This window comes from Phacochoerus africanus, chromosome 1, assembly GCF_016906955.1.
Source record: "Phacochoerus africanus isolate WHEZ1 chromosome 1, ROS_Pafr_v1, whole genome shotgun sequence".
NCBI lineage: Eukaryota > Metazoa > Chordata > Mammalia > Artiodactyla > Suidae > Phacochoerus > Phacochoerus africanus.
The window spans coordinates 215,222,364-215,234,832 of record NC_062544.1 but is presented as its reverse complement, the minus strand read 5'-3'; the positions used below and the strand labels follow the sequence as shown (position 1 = coordinate 215,234,832).

At 36.6% G+C, this 12,469-nt stretch overlaps 1 protein-coding gene across 1 annotated transcript in view; it reads right to left on the bottom strand.

Annotated features, from left to right (window-relative positions):
* Positions 1-409: 409 nt before the first annotated feature.
* The window catches only part of SNX4 (sorting nexin 4), a 72,493-nt gene continuing 60,433 nt past the window's right edge, over positions 410-12,469 (bottom strand). Inside the window, 6 exon segments of the mRNA XM_047790382.1 lie at positions 410-1,575; positions 4,711-4,791; positions 4,793-4,826; positions 5,997-6,142; positions 7,537-7,636; positions 10,403-10,492. Of these exon segments, the coding sequence (XP_047646338.1) occupies positions 1,528-1,575; positions 4,711-4,791; positions 4,793-4,826; positions 5,997-6,142; positions 7,537-7,636; positions 10,403-10,492 (499 nt within the window). The 3' untranslated portion in view covers positions 410-1,527.

The following is a 12,469-nucleotide window of genomic DNA, read 5'->3' as shown; positions in this document are numbered from 1 at the left end:
ACCCCAAAATGCCTGAGGTTATCAATGGCCTTCTCACATTAAGTCAACTAGTAGAAAAGAATCTAACATATTTTACATTTAGTCTAAGGTTAGGCTAGGAGAAAAGGCTTTTGATTTTTAAATGCCAAATGGGAAGTTATTTTGTTTCATGAGCCAAGAGATGACACAATTCAATGGAATGAAATATGTAACTATCAAGATGACTTTTGCTTCTAGAAATTTTCTTTTAAAAAGGTAAAAAAATGTTGAAATCATTTATCATTTCAGCATCTTATTTTTTAAAAATCCAGCATTTTGGCATAAGACAAATTTATACAATTAAACACTTCAAAACATAATATGGCATATATTATTTTTCCACAGGGCATCAGATAATAATTAGTATTTTGTTAAAATAACAATAATCATATGAAAATCAACACAATACTTTATTTATTGTATAAGTTTGGCAAATAGCACAAAAATTCAGCAACATTTTAAACATGTAAAAAAGTCGAATGCTGAACAGTACTGAAAAAATTTTTTTACATAATTAGTAATAATGAGTATACATGTAGGGTCCTGCAAAGCTAGCAAAAAACCAAGGGTGCTTGGCTTCTGAACATATATCACAAAACACACACACAAAACCAATATAATTTATCTTTACAAAAATTACAGCCAAGCAATAAAAAAGAAGGATGTGAATAATGAAGATACTACCACCTACGTTCACTACATATATCTTATACATTGAAATGCTACATCTTGTACCCTGAAATGCCATGTGTAGAGAGCCAAGCAGAGTAAATTTAGGCTCATCACTGAGGTTAAGAATTATTAGAGAATTTAATGCTTGTATGTAACATAATCAATTAAAATTTTCTATATAGCAATTCCTAGATCATAACAATGTATTCCATTATATATCTGAGAAGTTGAGTCTTTATTGGCAGTATAAAATTTTTGACCAGTATCAAAATTCTGGTAAAACACAAATTGAAGGCATTTTCTAGTGTATGCAAATGTCACGGGGGCATTAATGAATGTGGGAGAAATTTTTAGATTTCACACTAAGTTTCTGCTGAGCTTTGTCAAATCAAACAGCTCAACTATAAGGCAAGAAAAAATAACCCCTATAACAGATTAGTGGGTTTTACCGAATAAAGATAAGAATTCAATTTTAGGAAAAAAACTCCCTACATAAGCAGATCTGAAAGAGTGGCACTGAAACAAACATCTAGAAATTACCTAACATCTTGACATTCAGTCACTGCTTCATAAGCCCGACAATTTGTTGGTACGTTTTTTCTAATTAACACTTTAGAATCAGCACCAGTCCCCAAAACCTCAAATTATACTACTTAATCTTCATTAAAATACATCCTTTTGTGCTATATTAACGTTAACTATAATCAAATTAAAGAAAGTTGAATTTACTCAACTCATGTATTTCTGTATATGCTGAGTAGCAACTTAAAATTTTTTTTATCTACTTGTGCTTCTGTTTTGGGGCACTTTGATTGAAGAGAAATTCATTACACAGGATTACATCTTGCTAAAGCATTCCTTAGCATTGGTCCAAACTTGAATTCCCTTTAAAAACAAAACAAGCCAAAAAAACTTAAAAATGTGATTTTGGAAGTATTCTGAAAGTCCAAGTACTTGGCTTACTGGTGTGCTAAGTTTTACTTTTTGGAATAAATAACAAGTCAAGCAAATATGACACCTTTTCTGGCAACAGCTAATAAGTCAAATACCTTTTTAAGAAAAGTAACAGAATCATTTGTATGAGTCTATCTTCAAACCAGAGAAAGAAATCCTACAACTTCTTTTTGAAAAACTCATTTAATCGTATCACATATTCATACCATTTCTACTTACAGGCCAAACAAGTTTTATAATATTTGAAATAAGAGAAAAAACTGAGTCTAATAATTATATACTAATTAACAAATTATTAATTTATTAGTCTAATAACTAATGTTTTGATAAAAATTAAGTACTAAATTATCAACTCGCTCTCAATGGTTCTGTCAGGCTATTTAGCAAAAAATTAATATGCTATAATAGACCTAATACGCTTAAACAAAAACGCCTGTTTGAAACTGGGGTGAAAAAAGAATGTTTGTAAAAATATAACAGTAAAATCTGAGGAAGTGGTAGGAATAAAGGCATATTTTCAATAAACAAGATACATATTCTCTAATAACTGCTAAATTATGGAGAAAGAATATTTTCTTTAATACTCAAACATTAAAGTATGTCAGTATTTATTGAGGCTTTAAACAAACCAAAAAAAAATCTTTTCAGCTTTTTTCCTCCTTGATGAACTACAAAAAGAAAAAAACCCCTCAAAAATTCTTTACTATGTCTCAGATTGCCTGGATAAAGTAGTACTAATGGTGTATGCAGTGTCAGAAAAGGTAAGATAGAACTCATACGCACTATCCCAGTAAGAAAATCCACAGCACAGCAAATGAAAAAACAAAAACTATACACTAACACGTATAATCCAATTCTGTTTTTGTGGGAAAGAGGAAAAGTGTATATTTTCTAAATGATTGTATATGTATAGTAAGTCTAAAAAGATACACAGGAAGGTGTAACAGTGTTGAGTTTTCAATAAAGGATGTGGGGGAGTTCCTGTCATAGCTAAGCAGTAATGAACCCAACTAGTATCCATGAGGATGTGGGTTCGATCCCTGGCCTCACTCAAAGGGTTAAGGATCCAGCGTTGCTGTGAGCTGTGGTGTAGGCTGCAGACACGGCTTGGATCTGGCGTGGCTGTGGTGGAGGCTGGCAGCTGCATTCCCATTCGATTCCTAACCTGGGAACTTCCATATGCCTCAGGTGCAGCCCTAAAAACCAAAAAAAAAAAAAAAGCGAGAGAGATAAAATAGTTTGAAATATATAGTTATCTCCAGTTACCAAAAAAAGGTGATGTTAATCTTTACTTCTCAATTAATTTTAAGTTACTAAAGAAAATAGCACTGTAGATTTGCAAATATAAAAATCCAGTCCACTTGGGAGTTCTCTTCGTGGCTCAGCAGTTAACGAACCCAACTAGGATCCATGAGGATGCGGGTTCAATCCCTGGCCTTGCTCAGTGGGTTAAAGATCCAGTGTTGCCATAAGCTGTGGTGCAGGTCACAGATGCAGCTCAGATCCTGTGCTGCTGTGGCTGTAGTGTAGGCCAGTGGCTACAGCTCTGATTTGACCCCTAGCCTGGGAACCTCCATATGCCAAGGGTGTGGCCACAGAAAGCGGAAGGAAAAAAAAAAAATCCAGTTCACTTGGAGAAAAAAAGACATGATGAAACATTATAACACTGTTCTTAAGAAATATAGTTACATACACTCTTATTAATCCCATGTGAATAAACTCATTTGTGATAATTTTTTAGGATACATGAGTAATACTATACAAGTAATATCTTTTTCATTCAGAGATGACATTTTAGCACCCTCAACCACCTCACCCTAAGCAAAGTGTGGGGAAGAAGTCCTTTGAGCCATTATATCACATCTGCATTCTACTGAGGAAAAGAAGCAAACAGGAAAACAGAGGAGCTTATTAATGAGTCTTTTACAGTAATAAAACAAAACCAACTCTACAAACTTTTGTTTTCTGATCTTTCAGACTTTTCAAGATTTAAAAAGGAGATTAGAAAAAAGACTATAAACATGAAGCAGCAGCAGGAGCTGACAGGATGAAAACAGCAGAGATAGAAACACCCTAAACTACAGTGTATTCAATCATGAGTACTTGCAGACTGACTAGTCATGGTTTTAACTTCTCTTAGGTGACTCCCAAAGATCTACAACATGAAGTAACTCAAATTCATTGAGGCATAACTATGAACTTGGTCCACTGAGTAATATGTGAGTCTGGTGTTTCCAATTCAAAACATCTTTGTTCTCTACGGCTACTGCTGGTCATACAAGTGAAACGGGCTATGCGAGAGATGGTTCTGAGCCAGAAAATCTAAACTTTGGATAAATCAAATCATAAGAATGTTCATATGAATGTGATTTTTTTTTAATCTCTTGGAATGTTTTCATAAACATGGGAATCTATCTTACTACACAATTTACTCAGATAATGCATGTAAAATTGCTCAATAAATCGCTGGGAAAGTGTAAAGCACTGGTACTGACTAGCAGTTACACAGGCAGATCTAAGGTTATGAAAAAGAGTCTATGGAATGCTTCATTGTTTTGTTTTTAAAATAGCATTTTAGAAAGATTTCCACCATTGTCCAAATTCTTATTTTAGCCAAAATAAGCTTCTATGTTTATCTTCTACTACAGATATCAGCTACATTAAGGATTTATTCTCACAATAAACCATATCATAACCACATTTTCCCAAAATAATGTTTAAAACTATTTTCCAAAATATACATCACTGTTAGGAATGGTATTTCCTGCCCTGTTCAAGAATGTCATATAACCAAAGTGATGTTGTTAGTACATAGTTTCAAATACAAGTTATAAATGAGGCATACAAATTTGGAACTTTAGATGAGTGGAGACTCAGTAATTGATATTTTGGTCATGATACTTCTCTCACAATTAAGTAGAGAAATTGGGAAACATTCTGGAAGAGAAGAATGGGCTTTAAAAATGAAAATGATAAATATTTTAGTCCAAATAAGAGAAAATGATTTCAAAGAAATTTGTAGGCACTTCTAAATATACTTGTACCTTCACTGAAACCAAAACCTACCTTTTTGCACATACTGATCTGCATGACTGCATAGCTTATGAGGGCTTCCTTTAAATCACGGTTCTTTTGTTCTTTGAAGCGTTTCAATATCAGCCCAAGCATTTTTGACAAATTCTCTGAAATAAAAGGTATGGTCACTATTATTATTATTATTTAAATTAAGTGAACTACACATTATAAATTCAAATAACCACTTCTCATTTGAGTTGGGTTTGTATTTGTCTATATAGAGGAAAAAGTTATTGCTTGTAAGACAGCTCTATTTTTCTCTGCCTAAAAATTATAGTGGGAGAAAAAAACAGACAGTCATACATTCTTCTACATTTTAATGATCTCTATTTTGCCACAAGAACTTTAGCTTCGAATTATTCCTATAACACAGATGTAAATGGCTCCCTGAATCAGCTCATAAGCCTAACAGATGCCACACAAAGTTGCCTTCCTGGGGGAAACTGGAAAACATACTCTTTTCAACACGATAGATTACATATACTTGCTTTAAATGACAACTGGAGTTTTAAAAATTCTGAGAGGCATTTGTCTTTTTAACTCTAATCATGAACGTTTACTTTGACTTAATGCCAGCAATTCTAAACATTAACAAAACCACCTCAAAATCATTGATATACTCTTGGTCTACCTTAGTCTACTCCATAACAATCAGACGGAAACAACAATAAATAAAAATGAGCCCAAGAGTCATCCATGGCAGATCTTTGAGAACTGAATTTCTCAAATTACTTATGGAATAATCTCATTCCAAGACCTATGCGAGGTATTGGGATACAAAGATGAAAAAGATACAATCATTGACTTTGAAGGGTTTGTAATTAAGCCAGAGACAGTTACACTGCACAACCAACCACCCAATATACAAGTGCCACAAGATAGCGGCATGAAGCAACTGCTCTGTGAGGGTAAGAGAAGGCTTCACAAGAGCAGTAACCCAGGAGCTGGGCACCGAACGATCAGGTTGATGAGTGACAGAAAAAGGCAGAGGGAACACACAACAGATAGAAATCACAGAAAGTGCAGAAAAATAACATTATGAAGCTCAAATGCTTTCTCTTCCTCTTTCCCATACTCTAAAACAACCATTTCTACATAACATAATTTCTGATTATTCAAATTTCAAAGGAATTCAATTACTGCATTTTAGAAGAATAGGCCATATCAAGGGACCCTGATAAAGATGGGAATGGTTATAAACAATCTGCCACACAGTCTACAGGTCTTTCTGTTTTTTTAAACAGATCTCACTATGTTAAAGATCTCAGCGTTTTTACCTCCCTTCCAGATTTTTAGACTTAAGCTGTTGCTCTCCTTCATTTATTTGTTCTTCTAGCACCTTTATTCTGGCTTCTCTCTGCTCTGGAGTTTCTTGACCAAAGAGCTTGGTAGTCATCCCTTTCAAAGAAAATGTTCTCACGGTCTAAAATGAAATAGAAACAGATGAATGGATAAAGAGCATGTTTACACTGAAATATTACTCAGCCTTAAAAAAGAAGGAAGTTCTGATACATGCTACAACGTGGATGAACCTTGAGTACACTGTGCTAAATGAAATAAGCCAGTCACAAAAAGACAAATACTGTATGAGTCTATTTAAATGAGGTATCCAGATCAGTGAAATTCATAGATACAGAGTGGAATGGTGGCTGCCAGGGGCTAAGTGGAGAGGAAAATTGATAGTTGGTATTTAAAAGATACAGAGTATCAATTTTACAAGATGAAAAGAGTTCTGCAGGTCAGTTCCACAACAAAGTAAATGTAACTACTACCGAACTTTACCACTAAAAATGGTTAAAATAATAAATGTTGTGTTATGTATATTTTACCACAATTAAAAGCTGTGTTTTTTTTAAACGAGAAAATAGCCATTTCCCCCCTAGCTCAGAAGGAAGCACCACAAGGCTTAACATCAGCAGGCTACTAAAGAAACTATTTAAAATCTGCTTAACTCACACTAAAACTTGGGTATCGATTAATAAAACAGGATGCCAGGATGCCTAAACCCAAGCCTCAAGTTTTACTGCTTTGACACTTACTCATTCTCTTGAGTTCACTGAACGGAAACACTGATATTTCCCATGTAGGAGCAGAGACCCAATGCTCTGAAAATGGACTGGGACTTTCCCCTGGGTTTTAAAAATAAATCAAGCCAGCATGTACCTGTTTCATGGTCAAAGGTCTTTTCATGGTCAAATCCATGACTTTTGTACATGTAGCAAGTGGGTAGCTTGTTAACCATGAAATGACTTACAAATAAATGGTAGCACTGTCACTGCTTCATTACTTCCAGATTGTATGCTCTTACCATAACAGCTAATTTATTCCAATGAAACAGCTGGACAGGACAAAGCTGATTACAAAAATGACCTAAGTCTAAATACAATAAGATATGGAATTTCTTCACCAGTACTCATTGTAAGTATTCGAGAAAAAAGTACACAAAAAGCTCCTTATTAGGAGAGAGGCACCGATTCTAAGATAGTAAAGCTTTTCAAAGTTAACTAAAATTTCTATAATATACTTGGTAAAATTAAACTTGAAAAAAGTCATTATTTCAATCCCAAGGAATAATGTCTGTTCACCTGACTTAATCAGAAATGACATGATTTTTATTATACAAAGCAATGTGCAAAATTTCTTATAATAATCTATAATACATTTGTTAATGTCTTGCATACTTTTATATCAAGATCACAACCAAAATAATAAAGTTATCCACAAATTATTCCCTTGTAAAAGCTAAAGGCATTCTGCAGCCCATTCCACTTAAGATTGCTATAATAATACCGAAGCCCTAAATGGAAAACCACTCACCCCAGTTGCCAGTTCCTCACATTGCTGCTTCTTGGATGCTAAGTCCTGAGCAGCCATTTCCAAGTCATACTGCATAAGTTCATGTTTCCTGCACACAGCCCTAGGAATGCAAAAAAGTGCTGCCGTTTAGTTTTTGTGGCTTCTCTATTAACATGTTAAAACTTTTTCGACAGTAAAGGGGAGGCATTGTGAAGGGCCAGAACTTTTATACCCAGATTTTTGAGTTCAAAATTTAGTAGCTCAACATTAAAAATTTAATCTAGCAGAACCTAAGCATAAAAACTTTATTTATTACCCTTTTTACAGCTGCATCCATGGCATCTGGAAGTCCCGGGCTAGGAGGCGAATCGGGGCTGCAGCTTCCAGCCTACACCACAGCACAGCCACGCCAGATCCAAGCCCCATCTGCGCCACAGCTTGAAGCAACACCAGACCCTTAAACCACTGAGCGAGGCCAGGGATTAAACCCCCATCCTCATGGATACTAGTAGGGTTCTTAACCTGCTGAGCCACAATGGGAACTCCTTGTTTTAATAAAAACTATATACTTAAAAAAACAAAAAAGGTTGTCTTCCAGATACCCGCAACATTTTTTTCAATAAACATACTATTATCACATATATTAAAAAAAAAAAAATCTTTTGGGAGTTCCTATTGTGGTTCAGTGGGTTAAAAACCCAAGTAGAATCTATGAGGATGTGGGTTCAATCCCTAACCTCGCTCAGTGGATCAAGGATCCAGCATTGCCACAAGGTGCGGCACAGGTTGCTGACACAACTTGGATCCTGTAGTGCTGTGTGCTGTGGCTGGCAGCTGTGGCTCTGATTCGACCCTTAGCCTGGGTGGGAACTTCCGTATGCCACAGGTATGGTCCTAAACATTAAAAAAAAAAATCTTTTGTATAACATAAGGACTAATGCTATAATCTCACATAACTGAGTATTGTTTAAGAAGATATTTCAAATTTTTTTTGTTTAGACTATTTGTTATTGTCATTAAAGTAATCCATAGTCACTAAAAAAAAGTTTCTAATACAGGAATACAAAAAATAAAAATTTCAAGAACCCTCTCTTCTCCCTAGTCCTGCTATCTAGACACAATTCAAGTTAACATATGACGTATATCATTCCAGACATTAATTAGGCATTAACAAATACACATATCCAGAGCTCCCATTGTGGCTCAGTGGTTAACAAATCTGACTAGGAGCCATAAGGTTTTGGGTTCAATCCCTGGCCTCACTCAGTGGGTTAAGGATCCGGCGTTGCCGTTAGCTGTGGTGTAGGTCGCAGATGAGGCTCGGATCCTGCATTGCTGTGGCTCTGGCGTAGGCCAGTGGCTATAGCTCCGATTAGACACCTAGCCTGTTAACCTCCATATGCCTTGGGTGCAGCCCCAGAAAAGACAAAACGATAATAAATAAATAATACACACATCCACATATCCTCTGTAATTTTACCTTTTTTTTTGGTCTTTGGCATAATCAAAGTTCTCAGGCTAGGGGTCTAATCAGAGCTACAGCTGCTGGCCTACGCCACAGCCAGAGCAATGCCAGATCTGAGCCACATTTGTGACCTACACCACAGCTCAGAGCAACGCCAGATCCTTAACCCACTGAGCAAGGCCAGGGATCGAACCCACAACCTCATGGTTCCAGGTCAGATTCGTTTCTGCTACACCACAAGGGGAACTCCCAAATCTTTTTGCACGATAGGTAGGTTTCTGTATCAATACACATTCATCTTTTTTATAATTTTTAAGAGCTGCAGAGAATTCCACCACGTTTAGCAACTTTCTTTTGCTTGGTAACTTAAAAATATCTTGGTTTAACTTTTTACTACTCAAAGCTCTAGAAGGAAAAAGGCTAACAATGTGATGTTTTCATACAGGTACTAAACAGCTAAAGGAATATTGCTTCTGTTTTATCAAGAGAATTCTCATACTGATTTTAAAAGTGACAGGAAAACGAACCATTTTTCTAAACTGGACAATCTCCCAGAGAATTGTTTCGCTCTGCAGGTGATACCATAAAAACAGAAGACAAAGTCCTGATATTAAGAAGCTTTACAACCTCACAAAGAGATAAAGTATGCAGGTATATAAAAAAATTACAGAATTTAAATAACATATAACCTAGTGACAGATCGTGCTACACATATTCAATCTGTAGTTTGCTTTTGATCTTCAAACGGGAAAAAGCAGAAAGAGCAACATACAGACAGATCTGAAGTCTGAGATTGATAACAGGTTTTATCAATATAATGTGTGTCAAGCACAGGGCTCAATCTTAAATCTCTATGTCTAGCACTGGGCAACACACAGGAATAGAATGAAACCTTATTCAATACCCAGGGGAATGAATTCATTTAAAAAGTACCTTTCAGGAGATCCTGTAGTGGCTCAGCAATTAACAAACCTGACTAGTATCCATGAAGATGCAGGTTTGATTCTTCGCCTCAATCAGTGAGTTAAAGGATCTCACGTTTCCATAAGCTATGGTATAGGTCATAGACTCTGCTCAGATCCTGCGCTGCTGTGGCTGTGGCACAGGCCAGCGGTTATAGCTTCAAATGGATCCCTAGCCTGGGAACCTCCATATGCCATGGGTGCAGCCCTAAAAAGGAAAAAAAAAAAAAAAAGCCACCTCACAAATTCCCTTGCAGCACAGCAGGTTAAAGATCTGGCATTGTCATGGCAGCAGCTCATGTTGTCGCTGTGGCACAGGTTCAATCCCTGGCCCAGGAAATTCCACATGCTGCGGGGCCGAAATAAATAAATAAGTCACCTTACTATATTAACTCTGGAGTAGCACATGAAGAGTGGTGACCCGCCACAAGGCTGCGTCTGGAACATGTATTATACTTACCTCAGTGCTTCTGCATAAAAAAGATACTCCTTTAACTGATCTGCATAATGTTCTTCATCTTCTAAAATGTCATCAATAGAAGATGCATACCTGTTTAAAAAAACATTGCACAGAATAACTTTCATTAAAACACAAAATATTAATATTCTAAAGAGGGCTATTCAAAGCATGATCCATAGACCATTTACTTACTACCCATCAGTGACAAAAGTAAATACAGAAAGTGAGAATAAGCATTTAGAAATATTTATAGCAATATCTTCCTCTATGGTAATCTTTATTTGGGGGCAGGTGGTGGTGGCAAGAAAAGGCTGCAGCTGTGGCATGAGGAAGTTCCATGGCCAGGTATTGGACCCATGCCACAGCAGGGATAATGCCAGATCCTTACCCCGCTGAGCCACCAAGGAACTCCAGCAATCTTTGATTACCATAACAATTTATTGAATTCTACAAAATGTTTTGATCAGCAAGGGCTTAGAAATTCTTTTTTTTTTTTTTTTTTGCTTTTTAGGACTGCACCTACAGCATATGAAAATCCTCAGGCTAGGGGCTGAATCGGAGCTGCAGCTGCTGGCCTATGCCACAGCCAGAGCAATGCCAGATCCAAGCTGAGGCTGCAACCTACACTACAGCTTACAGCAACACTAGATCCTTTAACCCACTGAGCGGGGCCAGAGATTGAACCCACATCCTGAAGGATACTGTTGGGGTTTGTTACCACTGAGCCACAATGGGAACTCTTTAGTGTTGTTTTTTTTTTTTTTTAATCTTTCTTTTTTCTTTTTCTTCTTCTTTTTTTTTTTTTGCCATTTCTAGGGCCGCTCCCGTGGCATATGGAGGTTCCCAGGCTAGGGGTCGAATCGAAGCTGTAGCCACCGGCCTACACCAGAGCCACAGCAACGTGGGATCTGAGCTGAGTCTGCAACCTACACCACAGCTCACAGCAACGCCGGATCCTTAACCCACTGAGCAAGGCCAGGGATCGAATCCGCAGCCTCATGGTTCCTAGTCGGATTCGTTAACCACTGAACCACAACGGGAACTCCCTAGAAATCTTTCTTAAAGTAGCTTAAGAAACACTTGAATATCTCTGGTTCAAAGATACTATAAAAAGGGTTACAAAACCTATAGAAAGACTAAGAGTTTAGTATAACTGGCAAATAAATATAGTAATGCCAAAAAGCTACAAAAAGTCAAGCAAATAAAGATTACAGAAAAATTTAGAAGTCTTATTTTATTCTAATCCTCAATAACAACCTTTGCTTTGGTCTAGACGACTCCTTTATTGTCATCCCAGTCTTGTTCCTTGCATAGAAATGTGATGGCTCTCCACATTGCTTCTCCAAATCCTACAACACACACCTCAATACTTCTAGAAATCTTCCCAGACTTCCTTAGTCCTTATTCATCACTCTACTTCTGACCTCATCAACAACTGAGAACTTAGGAGCTCCCACTGTGGTGCAATGGGATTAGCAATGTGTCTGTGGGGTGGGACACAGGTTCAACCACTGGCCTGTAATAGTGGTTTAAGGATCTGGTGTTGCTGCAGCTATGGTGTAGGTCATAACTATGGCTCGGATCTGAACCCTGGCCTATCAACTCCATATTCCATGCGGGAGACCAAAAAAGAACAAAAGGAAAAGAGAAAAAAAATTGAGAAAAATTTTATTGAAGAAATGTCTCTTGCGTTGGTTTTCTCTCATCACATTATAAATTCCCTAAGGACATGGGCTATGTCATTTACTACATCTTCAAGGTATAATAAACATATTATATCCTTATATGGCATTACTGTATGGTATAATAAGCATATCCTCCTTTCAAATTAATTCTGATTCCTTAGCATGGGCATATAAGAAAAATATACTTTTATGTCTCCAAGTCTGCTTCACACAGACAAGTGAACAAGTTAACTGAAGTTTTAAAAACAAACAGAAAACCTATGATAAGGTTCACTGGAAATTTGTGTGCTTACAGGATTTATAAGAGTAGATAAAGAATGTATTCTGGGAGTTCCCATCGTGGTTCAGTGGAAATGAATCTGACTAGCATGCGTGAGGACAC